Consider the following 17,368-nt stretch of genomic DNA (forward strand, 5'->3'; position numbering starts at 1 on the left):
GAGGGACTTCCATGTGCTACACTGTTGCCAAAGATGGTGAATACTGGTGGTAATTTCTCAGTTTATCAGCTATTACTTATGATTATTAAAATGTAAAATGTATCATGAGGGAAGACAGGAGAATACTGAGATATAATTTTAAGGAAGAGCATATTTCCATGTATGTACATGCATATACACGTATGTGCATGTATATATATATATATATATATATATATATATATATATATATATATGCTGAATCTTTCTTAGAACCTAGAGAGATTTTTCAGGTATCTGGGAGCTTTTAAGTTCCAGCCATGCTGAACCCCTCTGATACTGGGACCAGGCCCTCTACTTGATGAGTTCACTCCTAGCTGATTGGTAGATGTGGAATCCCCCATATGGCTACAGACAGACAATTCAGTTAATGCTCATTTCTTGTTTAAAGAGTGATCCTGGAATAGAAATAAGGAAATGAAATCTCATGAGAGTGTCATCATAAAGTCATCAGCCAGATGGCAGTCCTTGAAATCTAGTCCTTAGAGGCTTCTGACAATAATTTGTAATATCACATCTAATATTATCTTACTGACCAATTCATATCTATTCGCAGAGATTGAAGAGAAAGAAATGAACTTGCAGAGGCCCTCATTTCTGGCTTTATATGTTAACAGGGACTATACGGAATATGATCAGGAAAACAAAATATTTTCCTACGTAGGTCACAATGATGATCTGTGTTCTGACCTGAATTGTTAAACTACAGAACTGAGTTAGGAAGTAGCCTTTTCTTTTAATCATGAATAGTAGACTAATTCCTTCTGAGCACGCATGACTATGTGTGTTCATCTACATAAAATGGGAAAGCTCCTATCAAAGTCAGGGTAGAATCAAAGATTTCTCTGACCTATTAATAAACTGAACAGTAAAATACAAAGCAAAATCCGTTTACTTTTGTTTTCGATGGTCTCAAAACTCTAGCTTGCCAGGGTATAATGTCAAAGTAAAGCTCTTCCAAGTTATAGTTTTTATATATTATTCAACAATTTAAAACTGCACTGAAGATTTTTATCGCTTTAAATAGGCTTCCAAATGTGCAGATGTTTTGCATGAATTTCTCTATATGATTGAAAGTTTCAGCACAGGCAATACATTAGCGTTCTGTGGTAAAACCCAAACTCTGAGAGATAATGTGATCAGAATGCTTTTGGCAGAGTCCCTCCTACCTAAAAAGTCTTGTTGATAGGTACCTTGTGAAGATATGAGATACTTTTTCTCTATCACCCAAATATCAGCATTAATAATTCTCCTTTTAAAATGATGCTGAAAAGAGTGACAACAAAAATGAAAGTGTTTATATCCTGTGATAGTTGTAGGTTTGGGGACTTTAAATGCCAACTCTAGAAAGTGGGTAAATGGAAGATATCAAGTAGAAACAAGAAAATAAAATGATGGGAACCATTCTGTAAAAGAAATATCTCTTTATTTATAAGATCTGGCAATAACTCTTTTGAAGTGATTGTTAGGTTGTGTGATTGTTATGTGATTGTTAGAAATGTGCCCTAAATTGCTTAGCTGAACATAGACAAAGAAACCTTTTGTGATGATGGAAATGTTCTATTTTGCACTGTCCAATAGGGAAGTCACTAGTTACACGTGGCTCTTGAGCACCTAAGGTGAAAAGGTGGCCGATGAGATGGAGAAAATGAATTTTAAATTTTTTTTTTTAATTTTTTTTTTCAACGTTTATTTATTTTTTTGGGGACAGAGAGAGACAGAGCATGAACGGGGGAGGGGCAGAGAGAGAGGGAGACACAGAATCGGAAACAGGCTCCAGGCTCTGAGCCATCAGCCCAGAGCCCGACGCGGGGCTCGAACTCACGGACCGCGAGATCGTGACCTGGCCGAAGTCGGACGCTTAACCGACTGCGCCACCCAGGCGCCCCGAATTTTAAATTTTATTTAACTTTAATTTACATTTAAATCCCCACCCACGGCTACCGGCTACCCCGCTGGACCACATAAATCTATGGGAAGATGACGATGTTACTTGGCTTCTTGGTTTACCTGGGCAAGACACTGGATAAAAAGGTCAAAAGACAAGAGATCGTATAAAGAGTTTTCTTGTTCTTTATCTATCTAGCACAAGGTCTGTAAGAATGTAAAATAAGAAAAACTGTAGTCAAGTAGAGCATGGCTTAATCTGTGCAGGTGACACACAAAGCATACACAGAATGCGAACTTCTAATGTAAAGGTATCATTAGCCAGTGGAGAATCCAGCTCTCGTCAAGACCTTTCCCACTGACCAGAACAGCCATCAAGCCCAAATGGCCACTGTCTTATGATCCTACGTACATATACCGCATGAATATAACGTACATGAATATACGAGCTAAGTGAATATACTGTATTTACTCAAAGATCTGACTGGTTATCTTTCCAGGGAACTTCATGCTCTCTGGCTACAGCGTGCCGATTGATCAGTTTATTCTTTCCATCCCATTCGTGGCAGGCATTCTCTATGGGCTGGCCCGACCCCATTTGTTAGCCACTAGAGGTGGTTGTGTTGCACAGTTTTGGTGTGAAATTTCCTGGGAATCCCACTGCTTTCCTGATACAAGCACCACCCTGCGTCCTTTTACTTCCTGCTGGAATGTATATGTTCCAAGGGAGATGCCGAGAAGAACATGGAAACTTCAAGGCTGACATTGCTGAGCCACTGAGCCAATGTCAGTCATCTGCCTACCTCTGAACCGCTCAATAAATGAGACAAATAAACCTCTGTTAGGTAAGCTACTGAACTTGAGTTTTCTGTTATTTGAAATTGAAAGCAATCCTAATGGATACATTTTTCTTCTGTGTTGAGTTACTGGCACACCAGAACACTTGTAGTTCTTTTTCATTTGTTCATTTACCTATTGAATGAAAAATGTGTTGGGGATCGTTAATACGCGCAAAGCTAAGTGCAAGGCGATACAGTGGACAAGCGGCCAATGTGAATATCCTCACAGAGCCAACATTCTCATAAGAGACAAAGACCAGCAAACACTTAAGTAGTGAGGTAAGCATGATAATAGGGGGCTCATGATAGGAGGCCTAAAGAGTGTGCACTTTGAGGTTGGTAGTTAGAAGAGTCTTCCTGAAGGAATTGTTATTTAATATTATATACATGTACGTGTGTGTGTATGTGTGTGTGTGTGTGTGTGTGTGTGTGTGTGTGTGTGTAAGTGTGTTTCAGGTCAGGAGTCAGTAGAGAAGACAGAACATAGGATGAGGAAGTGGAAAGAGCTCAGTGTTACTTAATTACATGTGGGGAGCGCTGGGAGGGAAGATTGAGGAAGAGCAGAAAATTACGCTGGAGTTTTAAGGAAACGCTGAATCACACAAGACCTTGAAATCATTTAAAGAAGTATGGACTATCTTCAAATAATAATGGATAGGCCACTAGAGGCTTTAAAAGTGGGAGGAGGGTGAGCTACATAAATATAGTGTATTTAGAAAGATCATCCTGCATTTTATGCAGAGCATGGAGAGGAACTAGGAAGGCTAGAAGGAGGGATACCCGTTCGGCGAATGACGTAGTCACAGAGGCCAAACGTGACAGTTGAGGAGGAGGGATAAAGAGACGTGGCTGGATTTGAAAGCTATTTCAGCAGTAAATAGCTTTGTGGTAGCTTAGCTATTGGGGTTGTAAAAGGAAGAGTCAAGCATGAGTTTTCATTTGGCAACTGAATGGGTTGTGGTAATGTTCACTGGAGAGGGATCCTAGGAAGAAAAGTAGGTCACATTTGGAGAAAGGTTGGAAGAGGGCAAAAATGAGTTCAGCCTTGGGCCCATTCAGTTTGAAGTTCCGGAGGGACATTCAAATGGAAATAAGTCACTAGGATATGTAGGTCAGAAAGTCAAAAGATCATCGTCAGCTGCAAATGATATAAAAGGATAGTCATCAATGGACTGAAACTCCACAAGTGGATGAATTTTCAGAGTACATGTGAGAATGGCACAAGGAAGAACTTTCGAAGCTTCAGTAAAATTAATTTGGCAAACTTCAGATTGCGTATGGGCCAGTGGAAAATGTAATTTGGCCGCTAACCTTCTGTTTTGACTTTACGCATTGGAGAAATAATCATATACCTTCCTTAGGTGGTAGATTTTTAGGGACCTAGTCGAAAAATATAAACTGGAAGCCCCCCTCTGAAGAATCCAAAGACTTTACGAAAGTGATAAAGAACAGAGAGAGCTGCTTGGACGTTAGAGAAGCATGGGAACGTGGAGACAGGGGACTTCCAGAAAGAGTGACACAAATGGGATACACCTCCCTTGAAGCTCAAGTTTTGGACCCCAAACAAGCTTTCTTTTTGGCCCCTTCTTAGCTTACACTCCCTGAACTCATCATATTAATTCCTGATCTTATTTTGCTTCCCCAAAGAGGCTACTCTTGGAGAAGCAGGCATTTCCCATTAAGATCTAACTTCTGAGTCTCTGATACCATTTGATCACATATAAATAAGCCTTCCTAAGCCTAATCTGCCTTATTTAACTCAACAGATACCGGATCTGTATTTAAAACACAAAGTTCAAACCTTGCCACCGAGAGGAGGCAGTAACTTTAAGAATTTTTTCGAATTATCACTCCTGTGTTCAAGCTCACCCTCTCTCCACCAGGGTCCTTTAGATAGGGCCCCAAATAGAACTCCCAACTTCAGATTGAAACTTCTTTTCCATGGTCATCTATCTGAACACCAACTGTCTGGAATTCAAGATGGCCTTAGGACCACCAGCATGAATCCAGTTTCTCAGGAGATTTCACTCTTTAATTCCTGATTCGATTTCAAGATTTACTTGCTTTCACAATTTCCATATATCAGTAGCTCATAGGTCCTAAGAGATTCTGCTCTTAGTTCAAAATCTGTTGGTTTTTTTTTTTTTCCCTCTTGATGGTGGCCTTTTCTTCTTCATAAAGGCCACCAAATTGACTTCTTCGGTAATTCATGTCATCTTCTGGGACTTATTTACCTTTCACTGTGGTGTTCCTTATCATTGTATAAGTACTCTTTTTGCCCCTGTTTTCTGACACAGCTAAAAATGAGGACCCAATAATCTTTAACTTTCCATAGCATGAACAAGGTAACTTTATATTATGCAAAGGGAGTCATCATTCAACAAATATTTACCAGCTCCCCACTGTATCACTTGGTTCAGGACCTCAGGATGTGTCAAGTAAGAAAGATAGTCTCTGTCCTCAGGGAGTTTAGACTAATATGAAGTACAGACATTAAACAACTAGTTATATAATTCATGTTTTTATTTAAAATTAGGATAAATGCTATTAAAAGAAAAGCACAAGGGGTTAAGAGAGTGGACAGTAAAGACACAGAACCTAGTTTGAGGGGGTAGTGTCTCTAAGAGCTGTTAATTTTCACTGACATAGAATGGGAAATGAAGTTATGAGTCATGTTACACTACATGAATTTTCCCATTGCATCTGTGGAGTGAGATACAAAGATGGCACCATGGACAACTATAATTCCATCAAGAAACCCAAAGTGACTTCCTTCTCAGATTAAGAATGGGGCAACATGTGCCACTGTGGAATGGAATGATATTTCTTTGGGTAGACTTCTCAAAACATATTGATAAATGGTTCTTCTAGCTAAACATCCATATTTTGTGTTTGTCTAAACTCTTAGTTATTTCACTACCTTTGCAACGGTAGGCAAATCATTTAATTTCACCAGTCTTCATGTCCCTTGTCTTTAAAATTCTAGAGGAATTAGGCAAGACTGTGAATTTAGTTGGCGACTGTCACCTTGGAGCCTCCGAAGCCCCAGTTTAGCAGGAGTAGGAAAACAAAATACGCAATGGCCACCCATTGTCACCACCGCATCCATCACTGTAGTCAACGATAGGTTTAGAAATAATGTAGTTCCTACCTTTTATGAATGCTTGCCCAAGAGGCATTGATGTTCTCTGTTATCATGTGTACTTTTCTCGTATCATCTGAAGAATAATCCCGGAGAAGTTTCAGGGCCAAATCATTTGCAACATCTACATTTATCTGCCACTGGCGGAGGTCTTTGGCCAACTGCTATGGATACATATGGGAAAGAAAATGAATGTCAGTTTTCTCTGAGATTTTCAGTTGCAGTTTCTCAAAATTTTTCATAAACAGCCTTTGAGTTCGCAGGTCAGACCTTGTCCGCATGTTTACTTTGAACCTACCATGTGATTTAGTCAATCGTGACAGTATAATCCAACCCACTTTTCATGACAAAACTTTTCAAATGCGGCATCTTGAGCAATCCTCAGTGTCCGGTATTTCAATTCAGCAGCAGTTGATTGGGGATCAACTGGGCTTAATTGTTTTTCTCATGGGAGAGAACAAACTATAAAAATAAGCTCTCATATAGTTGTTGACTATGGGGCATATACCAAAATTTGAACGGAAAACAAAGCTCATGTATTTCCTTCCCTCTTCATTAACTTGTTGAATTGTTTATGTAATTAGTGCCATCTACTGGCATTCAACTACAGCTGCATACAGAAAATATTAAACATCAAAAGAATAGCACTGCATACTACTTATGAACTTTTTTGAAGGCCAAGGTTATTCATAATACTTTAATAAATATCCTACTTTAAAATTAGAGCACAATTTCAAACATAAGAATCTCGCTAAACCAAATGACCTGATTTTTTGTTTCTGTTTGACAACTGAGTATTATCAAGCTATGTATTACATCACTTAAAATACCGCACAGAAAATAAATAAGGCAATGACAGGTTTATCGAGAAGCATATTAATGACTGCTCTAAGTGTATGGAGGAGGCTTCTAAGCATTAAGGTAATATTCAATTACTAAGATAGTTATATCAAATCCAACGTGGTAGGTAAAGCCATTGATAAACGGGCAAAGGATCATGAAAAAGACATTCAAGCAAGAGAAAGAATAAAAGATTTATATTTTTAAAATTGAATTAAAAACCTAAAAAAATAGGGGCGCCTGGGTGGCTCAGTCGGTTGAGTGACTTAGGCTCAGGTCATGATCTCGCAGTTCATGAGTTCAAGCCCCGCGTTGGGCTCTGTGCTGACAGCTCAGAGCCTGGAGCCTCCCTCGGATTCTGTGTCTCCCTCTCTCTCTGCCCCTCCCCTGCTCATGCTCTGTCTCTCTTTCTCTCAAAAATAAACAAATGAAAAAAAAATAGAGTATTAAATCAAGATGATACAATTTGACATCAGTTAATAAAAAAATAAAACCCAAAGCTGGAAGCACTATGGTAAAACTAGCATATCCATGTACTACTGCTGGGAACAAATATCTATCAGGACAATCTGGCGATTGATATCAAATGACATATACATGCTTACTCCCATTGACCTCGTAATTGTGCTTTTGGTATTTTTCTCCTAATAAAATATTTAAAAGAAGAGAAATACATTATAGGAATAAAGAGCATCATTAACTATTATAGCATAAAAATGAGGAAATTTCAATTTTTAATGAGAGGACATTAGAATCACACAATATATCAACCCAATGTTCTAGTGTGCCAAAATCATAAGTAACAAACAAAACACAATTTCTACCTGTATTGTATTTCTCAAATCTCTAAGTCATGAACTAGGAGGGGAGCAGAGGAAACTGAAATTAACTGATGTTTCTGAAGAGCAGTCATTTTTGTTTTAATATTTGTTCTTTCATGTTGGTATGATATTTACATAATAAAAATCAAACAGTAGTAATTTTGGCAGAGTTTCAGTATATTTGGGTGGGCTCCCCTTCCTTGCAAATGTATAATGTATATATAATCTGGTATTTCTCAGTTAACTAGAATATCCTATTCTTTGTTTTAATGTTTCTTTATTTTGAGAGAGAGAGAGAGAGAGAGAGCAAGGGAGGGGCTGAGAAAGAGGCAGAGAGAGAGAATCCTAAGCAGGCTCTGGGCTGTCAGTGCAGAGCCTGACAGGGGGCTTGATCTCACAAACTGTGAAATCACGACCCGAGCCGAAATGCAGAGTCAGGTGCTTAACCGACTGAGCCACCCAAGAGTCCCTAGAACATCCTATTCTTGAATCAAATGACATAATTTCATTTGTTGCATGTAACAAATAGAACCAAAAAACAAAATGAATACCAAGCATCTAAAGCCAACGTTACTAACTTTCGCTATGAAAGGAAAAAGGGAGAGAGTTTTTAAAGGCACACAGTACAGTTCCTGTACTATAAAGCAATTAAAGTTTATCCTGGCGAAAAGTCTGCCTTCCCTTATATAATCATTTTACCCAGCCCTGTGGCTCCAATTTTCCACTTTTTGGATCCTCACGCTATTCAAAAACCTTTCTAAGGTGAAACATACACTTCTAAGGCTTTCCTTTTCTAGAAATGTCCTAAGGTATAAGATTACCGTTCTGGCCCTTCTCCTCCTTACTTAAGCCAAGCCTTCAGTGTTAAACTAATGTGTACTGTAAGCAGCCCTTTTTATCCATAAGATGGCATTTGAATTTTGAAAAAGAGCTTAGTATCAATTATTTATTAAATCCCTAATTGGTAGCATAAGAATTCACAAAACTGAAACCAATAACTTGGTCACCTTTTTCCAAGTTAATTCCTTTTTTTTTTTTTTAAATTTTTTTTTTCAACGTTTATTTATTTTTGGGACAGAGAGAGACAGAGCATGAACGGGGGAGGGGCAGAGAGAGAGGGAGACACAGAATCGGAAACAGGCTCCAGGCTCTGAGCCATCAGCCCAGAGCCTGACGCGGGGCTCGAACTCCCGGACCGCGAGATCGTGACCTGGCTGAAGTCGGACGCTTAACCGACTGCGCCACCCAGGCGCCCCAAGTTAATTCCTTTTAACGAATACCTTTCTCTGTTAGAGAAATACGATCAACCAACATCAGAGCATATGTGTATACATTTAGGAATAAAAAATATAAATTAAAATTTTAATAAATGTAAGTAATATCATTTATTTTACCGAAGACAGATAAATAACTTTGGAAGCCACCTCTCACTCATGGGTTGCTACTTGAAAAGTCTAGATTAAAAAGGATATACACTTTTTGGTCTTAATCTATAGATCATGAAAACTGCCTAGAAGTTTAAGTTGAAAGGTATGCTAGCATTTTCCAAACTCTTGAAGGAAATATACAGCTCAAGTTACAGACTTCATAGTCAAGAGGTAAAAGAGTGAGGCTTGATTTCAAAACAGAGCTTTTTGATAAACTTTAATTCTTGAAAGACAAAAAAGCACAAGCCACATACTTTTCTTCAAATTTGTAGTCACCGTGATATTCAGATTTTCATACAGAAGGAAAGCCCTCACCCTCACTGAATGCTGCCCAGGTTTGGAGAGGACGTAGGATTAAAAAAGAAAATCCCACTGACCTTGAGTAACATTGACAGGGCAAAGGCCCTTATCTAAACCCTAAGGTTCTCAACTTCAGCATTCTTGTCTCCCTTCCTACAGCATTCACCGAAACACAATGCTTCCCTTCCTCCCAGGGTCATATGTTGACCGATCTGGGCTTTAACCAAGTGTCCTTCAAGCTAGGAACAATGACCTTGACCAGTTTTGCCTACTACCGTGAAATTTACTACTGGGATAACTCCAGACCACACAAGGAGTGTAAATTCAAAAACACAATAGAATTCACACACACGTCTTCTTATTTCTGAATTCCATTTGCAATGGTATACCCTACGGGGAATTGTTCGTATGGTGATCACAGCGTGTGAAGAAATTTGAAATACTGTGAACACTAGCCTATGAAAAAAGATGATTTTTGTGGGTCCATATATATATATATGTGCGTGTGTGTTTTCTGTGAAGAATATAAAAGGCTACATTCCCAAAAGATTGTGTCCCCAACCAGGGAAGAAATATTTCATATTCAAAGCCAATATGGTGTTGCTGTAACACGTGCTGGGTATTTTATGTGCTGTATTTTAGGCAGGAAAATGATTGTAAACTATGGGACAACCGGAATTAAGTTCAAGAATTTTGAGTATTAAAACTTTCTAATTTTAATATTTGTCTTCCCTTATTTTCTGTTCGTAAGAATTCTTTTCAGGGTATTGACCCTACGCCGGAGAAAACAACAGAGGAAGAGAGAGAGCAGTGACAAGTTTGGGCCTGCTGGGTTTGAATCCTGGCTTGATCACTTCCTAGTTATGTGCCCAATGGGAAAGTGTATTATCCTCTCTATGCCTCAGTTTCCTCCTTTTTAAAGTGGGGAGAGTAACAGTATTTACCTAGAAAGAGTATCATGAGGGTTTATTTAGAAGATGCAGGGAGAGCCTTCGGAATGGCGTCTGGCGAATCCAAAGCGTTAACTAAACATTAGCTAGAATAATCGTGCTGATTGCTATCACTGTTACTACTCTTTCTATTGCTGCTGCTGCTGCTGCTACTACTACTCTCGTCCTACGAATTGTACTGTTCCTAATGAACCGCACTCTGTTGACCACGGGGCAAGCCTCTACCGAATGCAAAGTAAGAGCCTCGCTGTTTCACCGACATTGTCTATGATGCTATAGCTCTAAAACGCTCCCTTTAATTTAGAAGAGAAATGCAAATACATAGACCTATCATTAAAAAAATTAAGGGTGAGTAGTGTTTAAGTTCTCTTATAAAATGTGTTTGGGGATAGTCCCCTACCAATGAAATTAACATTTGTTCCAGGTGAGCTAGAGTTTAAAAATTTTAATGACTGACTCCAAGGAGCTTCACGAATGAAAGGCAACAGCAGAGTAATAAAAAGGCATCTTCCCAGGGAGTCTTATTTGGCCGTTGTTTGGCTGTTTGATCTTAAGAAAGTCATTAACCTTCTGAGTCCCAGTTTTGTTGTGTGTAAAATAGGACGGAGTGACTTATTCCGCCTATGCCTCAGGTTTGTCGTGAGGCCAAACTCAAAATAAAACTGCTTGGAAAATTGTGAAATAGCATCCTAATATAGTTACGGAGAAAAAAGCGCTAAATAGGGGGTTTCTCTTCTTTCGCCTAGGATACTGTGTCGGCATAGGTGAACTAAGAAATTCATTTGAAAAAATCGAGTTCTGTGAGCTAACAGGGGAGAGCCGATTAGCTCTTAGATCCGTTCTCTGGCAATCTCCCACTCGACCCAGCGTTACAGATGAACCAAGCCCCTTATAAGGGGGACCAGGGTTTTTCCCAGGCTTCCATGCTAGTTGGTTTCCAGGTGCGTTAGGACAGTGAGAGGCCTTGGTAGGACACGCAAGAACAGGAGGAAAGAAGGGTGAAACGAAAGTATATCTCCCCTTCTGTGTGGGCAGGGTCTTCTTTGTGACTCCATTTCCTAAGGGACAGCCCCTCTCCCTGTAGTGTCACTACCTGCCGTGCAGCCCCCACAGCGGTTGAGTTAGTACCGGATGGTTCTGGTTTCTGGACTTTGGTAACACTTGTTGGGCCCTTCCGCCCTCGAGGTGGCAATAGCTTCCCGATACTGCCAACCTCCGGGACTGGGGTCCTCTGCTACTCCATTAGCCATGGAACCTGTCATCTGTATTAACTTTCCTCTGAAATATCTCAGGTGGTTTCCAGACTTAACCCTGATGATACAAACTGGAGGCCATTTCACAGCAAATGACCCTGCCTCCCCAGAGAGGAGGGGATCACACAGTGTAACGTAACAAGCACACATTTCATTAAATACGGACGACATCTTGTACCCTTCTCTTCAGTCTCAGAGGAACAGGTGACTCTTGTACTCTGGTAAGCTGATTCCTCCGTCAGAAGAGTCATCTACTCTGGGCCCTTTCTCCACACACTCTTTGTGTCTTTTCAATCTCTCATCTCCCCGTAGGGTCTTTCTTCATAGCCTTCAACCATGAGTCCCCCCCGCCCCCATCTTTAACCAATGGCAACAAAACTTGCTCTCTATCATTGTCTTTCCCTCCACCATTAAGCTCCTTAAGAAGGCAAATGTTCAGTCACGGCCTCAACTGGATTACATTCCTTCAACTCTACAACTCATCAGAATCAGTCTTTTGCCAACATCACCCCTCAAAAAATATTCTGACACGACATGAGTATAAATTGGATTGGTGACCCCAATTCTTTACCCCACCCTGTGGCCGTGCCCTTTGCTATTTAACTTTTTAATTTCCCACTACAAAAGACAAGAGTTTAGTTTCTGGCCCTTGACATTGAGCTTGGCCTGATGACTTGTTTTGCCTAATCCTAATGGGGGAACAATAGAAGCGATACAGAGGCTTGAAATGTGCTCCTGCAGTGGGGCTAGCCCTTACGCATTTCTGCCGTCACCAAGAGATACACATGCCCCGGGCTAGCCTGACTGTCCCTGGAGAAGGATGAGTGACACATGGAGGGAGCCACCCCAGTCAACCTGCAGCACGAAGCAGTACCACCCCAGCCAAGCCGTCAACTCTTGAAAAAAATTAAATGCTTATTGTGTGCCAATGACATTTTGAAGTTTTTTGTTACACAGAACGTTTGCAAAAATAGTTAACTGATTCAGTCACCAAGGGCCAACATCTGTGGAAAGTCTTAGGTTCTCATGTAATGTAAAATGAACAAATCAGGAAATTACAGATGCTGGCGAGGATGTGGAGAAATGGGAACCGTCTTGCACTGTTGGTGGGAATGCAAACTGGTGCAGCCGCTCTGGGAAACAGTGTGGAGGTTCCTCCAAAAATTAAAAATAGAACTACTCTATGACCCAGCAGTAGCGCTGCTAGGAATTTACCCAAGGGATACAGGAATGCTGATGCCTAGGGGCACTTGTGCCCCAATGTATATAGCAGCGCTTTCAACAGTAGCCAAATTATGGAAAGAGCCTGAATGTCCATCAACTGACAAATGGATAAAGATGTGGTTTATATATACAATGACATACTACTTGGCAATGAGAAAGAATGAAATCCTGCCATTTGCAGCAACGTGGATGGAATTGGAGGGTATTATGCTGAGTGAAATAAGTCAGAGAAAGACAGATCTTGAGAAACAGAAGACCATGGGGGAGGGGGAAGGGGAAAATTTTTTTTCAGAGAGGGAGGGAGGCAAACCATAAACTTAAATACTGAGAACAAACTGAGGGTGGATGGGGGGTGGGGGAGAGTGGAAAGTGGGTGCTGGACATGGAGGAGGGCACCTGTTGGGTTGAGCACTGGGTGTTGTATGGAAGCCATTTTGACCATAAATTATATTAAAAAAAAACACAATATATGTGCACAATATATGTCTTAGCCCCGTCTCTATGAGTCTCCTCCATAATCTCTTATGGCTTAAGTTATCCTTTTTCTATCTTTCTCTTACCTGTTGATGTTCTCCAAGGTTCTGTCGTTAGCCCAACCTTCTCCACCCGCACATACTGACCCTTCAGTGGAAGGGAAGGCAGGGAGCACGCGCGCAGAGCGGTTTTATCACAATTTTCCTTTACAGCAAGTCATCTACCTGCGCTGTCACTGCCTGCGTTTAGGCTGTCACCATTTCTCACTTGGATTCTCCGACCACCTTTATACTGGCTCACTTCCTCCACTCTCAAACCAGCCCCTCCACCCGGGGAAACAGCTGCTCAAGTGATATTTTTGAAATGCACATGGAACCATGTTACTACTCCCTTCCAATGGCTCCCTGTCGCCTACAAGACAAAGTCCAAACCTCTCTCCTTAGATTAGTAGGCGCTCAAATCTAGAACCCACACCTGTGCATCCACTCTCACCTTCTGTTAACTCCTTTCCATTTCCTTTCCTCTGACCCAATCCCATCATTGCTCCTATGATAATCCAAAACCTCCGAAAGGTTCAGGGACTTGCTGAAGGTGACAAAGCCAATCAGTGAAAGAGGCGTCCCTAAAATGCAGGTTTCTCGACTCCAATATTCAGGGTTCAATCCAGTTAAAGAAGATATGCTTCCATATAGAGGGATTTAAGGCAAATGATTGGGTTTATTATAATTGAACACTGAAGAATATACAATAGTCTCCTTGGTGATTATAGCATGATTGGAAAATTATGGTGTATAATAAAATAAGACATTGCCAAACAAAGACAGCAGAAAAAAAAACCCAGAGATTTGGTTTATTCAAAAAATCACTAAACAATTTAGTCCTAAGTATGAATTAATATTCCACACATCTTTATTGGGAAAAAGAAACACTCTTGCTTGCTTGTGTGAATTAAAATGACCTACAAAACCTCTTTATGGATTTATAATAGAAATGTTAAAATATCTGTAAGGAGGCTATTTCAAAAGTAAAGCCTCTCACCATTAACTTCAAGATTCATCTATTAAACCCCTGACATTACCAACTCTGTTTCAGAAGGTAACAGTCTATACAGGGGATACTATTTAAGAAAATGGCCCTCATTTTCCAGCTTACTGGAAATGATTAATCTTTTCAATAGCTTTGAGGACTACATACCAAAGTTGTTACTTTTTTGTCCTTTCAACAATGACTACAAGCTGAGAGCAGGCTAGTAAATGTGTTATCGGCCAACCCATTAGAGTTCCATTATTTTCTGTCTTACATGGCTTCATGTAATGAATTTTCATAATTAAACTAATGGCATACAATTTATTTTCCTCCCTCTTTACTTTCAGGCCCCATTTCTCTTCTGGCTTCTTTGGAATAAGTTTTATACGAAATGAAGGGAGGAGAGCCCTGCAAGGTACTTCATTACCTTAATTTCATTATGACATTTTAGAAAGCATTCTCTTTATCTGGGCTCTCTCTTTAATTTGCTGACTTTATTAAAAGGCTTAAGTAGTGTTGTAATTAAGAAGTCACCCAGCCTCTCCAGGCATCTAAGAGAAGTCTGGTTGAGAGGGTATGGAAATGGTCGGGTAGAAATGACTCCGGAGAGAATGCCAGGGGACAGATCCTCAGAAAGTGGCATTTGTCTTCGCTATTTTTCCAACCCCGTGAGCCTCCTGTGGTAGAAGATGTTATTTTCCACGAACAATCGGGGCCTTATCACGCCACGTGCACCCCCATTGAGTCAAGGATGGCTATGTAACTGATTTTGACTACTTGTAACTTACAGGCAGAAGTTGTATGAACCGATGGCATCATTCATGTTCCCTGCCTCCTGAATCATGGAAGTATGTATCAAGACTCCGCTGTTATCAGCTTTGGTCCCTGCGTGAGTAAGCTAAGTAGAACCCTCTTGTGAATCCACAATGGACACGTAACATGAGCAAAATACAAACTTTGTGTTAAGCCTCTAGACATGGATCTTGCTACTGTAGTACGACTTAGACCATCCTGACAGATACACCTAGTCAGGTACAACCCTATCTCCAGAAGGGCAATTCTATTATATCTACATAATCTGGGGCCAGGGTCAGGGATAGAGTAAGCTAGTATAATAACTCATACAGAATAGGTTCTGTTGCTAATACATGTTGAGAAACTATGTTTCCAAAGCAGTTTATAAACTGGAAGAATCAAGAAAAGATCTGGATCTTAATGACACGTAGGCATACCTCTTGAAAGCAACTTGGAGAAATAATTCGCGTAGCATGAAATCTACCCATTTTAAGCGTATATTTTAGTGGTTTTTAGTATATTCAACGAATTAGGAAGCCATCACCACAATCTAATTTTGGAACATTTTCTTCAAACCCAGAAGAAACCCTGTACCCATTAATAGTCACTTTCCACTGCCCATTCTCTCTCTCCCCTAGCCTTTACTAGACCCTTCACACAAACGGACTCAAACGATATGTGATCTTTTGTGACTGGCTTCTTTCGCCTAGCATCGTGTTTCTCAGGTTCATCCATGTTATAGCAGGTACCAGTACTGTATTAATTTTTATTGCCAAATAGTATTCCATTGCTGGATATACCACACTTAAAAAAAAAAAAACATTCATTAGTTGACAAACATGAGGCTTCTCCACTTCTTGGCTATTACCAATAACTCTGCGACCAATATCTGTATAAAGGTTTTGTGGCCATGTATGTTTTTATTTCTCCTGGATACACACCCGAGCATGGCATTGTCAGGTCAGAGAGTAATTTCGTGTTAATGCCAAACTTTTTCCCAAAGTTGTACCATTTTCCACTCCCAACAGCAATGGATGAGGTTACAGTTATTCCACATTCTTGTCAACACTCATTATTGTCTTTTTTATTTTAATCATCCGAGTAAGTATGAAGCGGTATCTCGTGGTTTTCATTTGAATTTTCCTAACGACTGATGGTGTTGACAATCTTTTCAGGGGCTTATTGGCCATTTGTACCTCCTCTTTGAAGAAGAGTCTATTAAAATCCTTTGTTGATTTATAATCGGGTTGTATTTTTGCTCTGGTTGAGTTCTGAAGTTCTGTATATATTCTGGACATAAGTCCCATACTTGGTATTTGCAAATATTTTCTCCCATTCTGTGGGCTGTCTTTTCACTTTCTTCATGACAATGTTCGCAGCACAAGTTTTTCATTTTGATGAAGTTCAACTTACATACGTTTTCTTTTGTCACTCTTGCTTTTGGTATCATGTATATACAAGAAAACATTACTTAACTTATCGTACTCCTATGTTATCTTGTAAGATTTTTAAATCTTATATTTTGCCCTATGATAATCCATTTTTGAGTGAATTTGTGTGTATGGTGTCAGATCGGGTCAAACTTCATTATGTGGATACAAATATTTAATAATCCAAGCACAAGGTTTTAAAAAGACTATTCTTTTCCCATGTTAACAATCTTAACAAGTCTTAACAATGTTGTGAAAAATCAATTGACCTGAAATGCAAAGATTTACATCTAGACTTTCAATGTTATTCCATCGATCTACGTGCCATCTTCTTGTCAGTTCCATATTGTCTTGATGACGGTAGCTTTGTAGGAAGTTTCGAAATTGGGAATTGTGAGTCCTCTGACTTTGTTGTCTTCTCAAGGCTGTTTTGGCTATTCTTTGCCCCTTGCATTTCAGTACATATTTTAGGAGCCACTTGACTATTTCTGCGGAAAGTCCAGCTAGAATTTTGATGAGGACTGCGTGAAGTCTGCAGATCAATTTGAGGATGTTGCTATCTTAACAATATTAAGTCTTTTGATCCGGAAACATGGGATATTTTTTTCTATTTATTTAGATCTTCCTTAATTTCATTCCACAGTGCTTTGTAGTTGGCAGTAGACAGGTCTTGGGTTTCTTTTATTCCTAAGTGTTTTATTTTTTGATGCTATTGTAAATGGAGTGCTTTCTGAATTTCATTTTTTAGGTTATTCACTGCTTATGTACAGAAAAATAACTGATTTATGTATTTTGACCTTGCAATCTGCAAACTTGCTGAATTTATTAGTTCTAATATTCTTTTAGTATATTCCTTGGGATTTTCTGTATTTAAGATCATGCCATCTGCAAACAGATAGTTTTACTTTTTCCTTTCCAAAC

At 39.7% G+C, this 17,368-nt stretch overlaps 1 protein-coding gene across 11 annotated transcripts in view; it reads right to left on the minus strand.

Moving 5' to 3' along the window:
- The window catches only part of DMD (dystrophin), a 2,127,700-nt gene that overhangs the window by 520,176 nt on the left and 1,590,156 nt on the right, over positions 1-17,368 (minus strand). For 10 of the 11 annotated variants that reach the window (XM_045472664.1, XM_045472671.1, XM_045472672.1 and 7 more), the window contains one exon: positions 5,917-6,071. In XM_045472664.1, the coding sequence (XP_045328620.1) occupies positions 5,917-6,071 (155 nt within the window). The remainder of the gene's footprint in view (positions 1-5,916; positions 6,072-17,368) is intronic. The other variant, XM_045472669.1, reaches the window with a different exon arrangement.

Source organism: Leopardus geoffroyi, chromosome X, assembly GCF_018350155.1.
Source record: "Leopardus geoffroyi isolate Oge1 chromosome X, O.geoffroyi_Oge1_pat1.0, whole genome shotgun sequence".
Lineage (NCBI taxonomy): Eukaryota > Metazoa > Chordata > Mammalia > Carnivora > Felidae > Leopardus > Leopardus geoffroyi.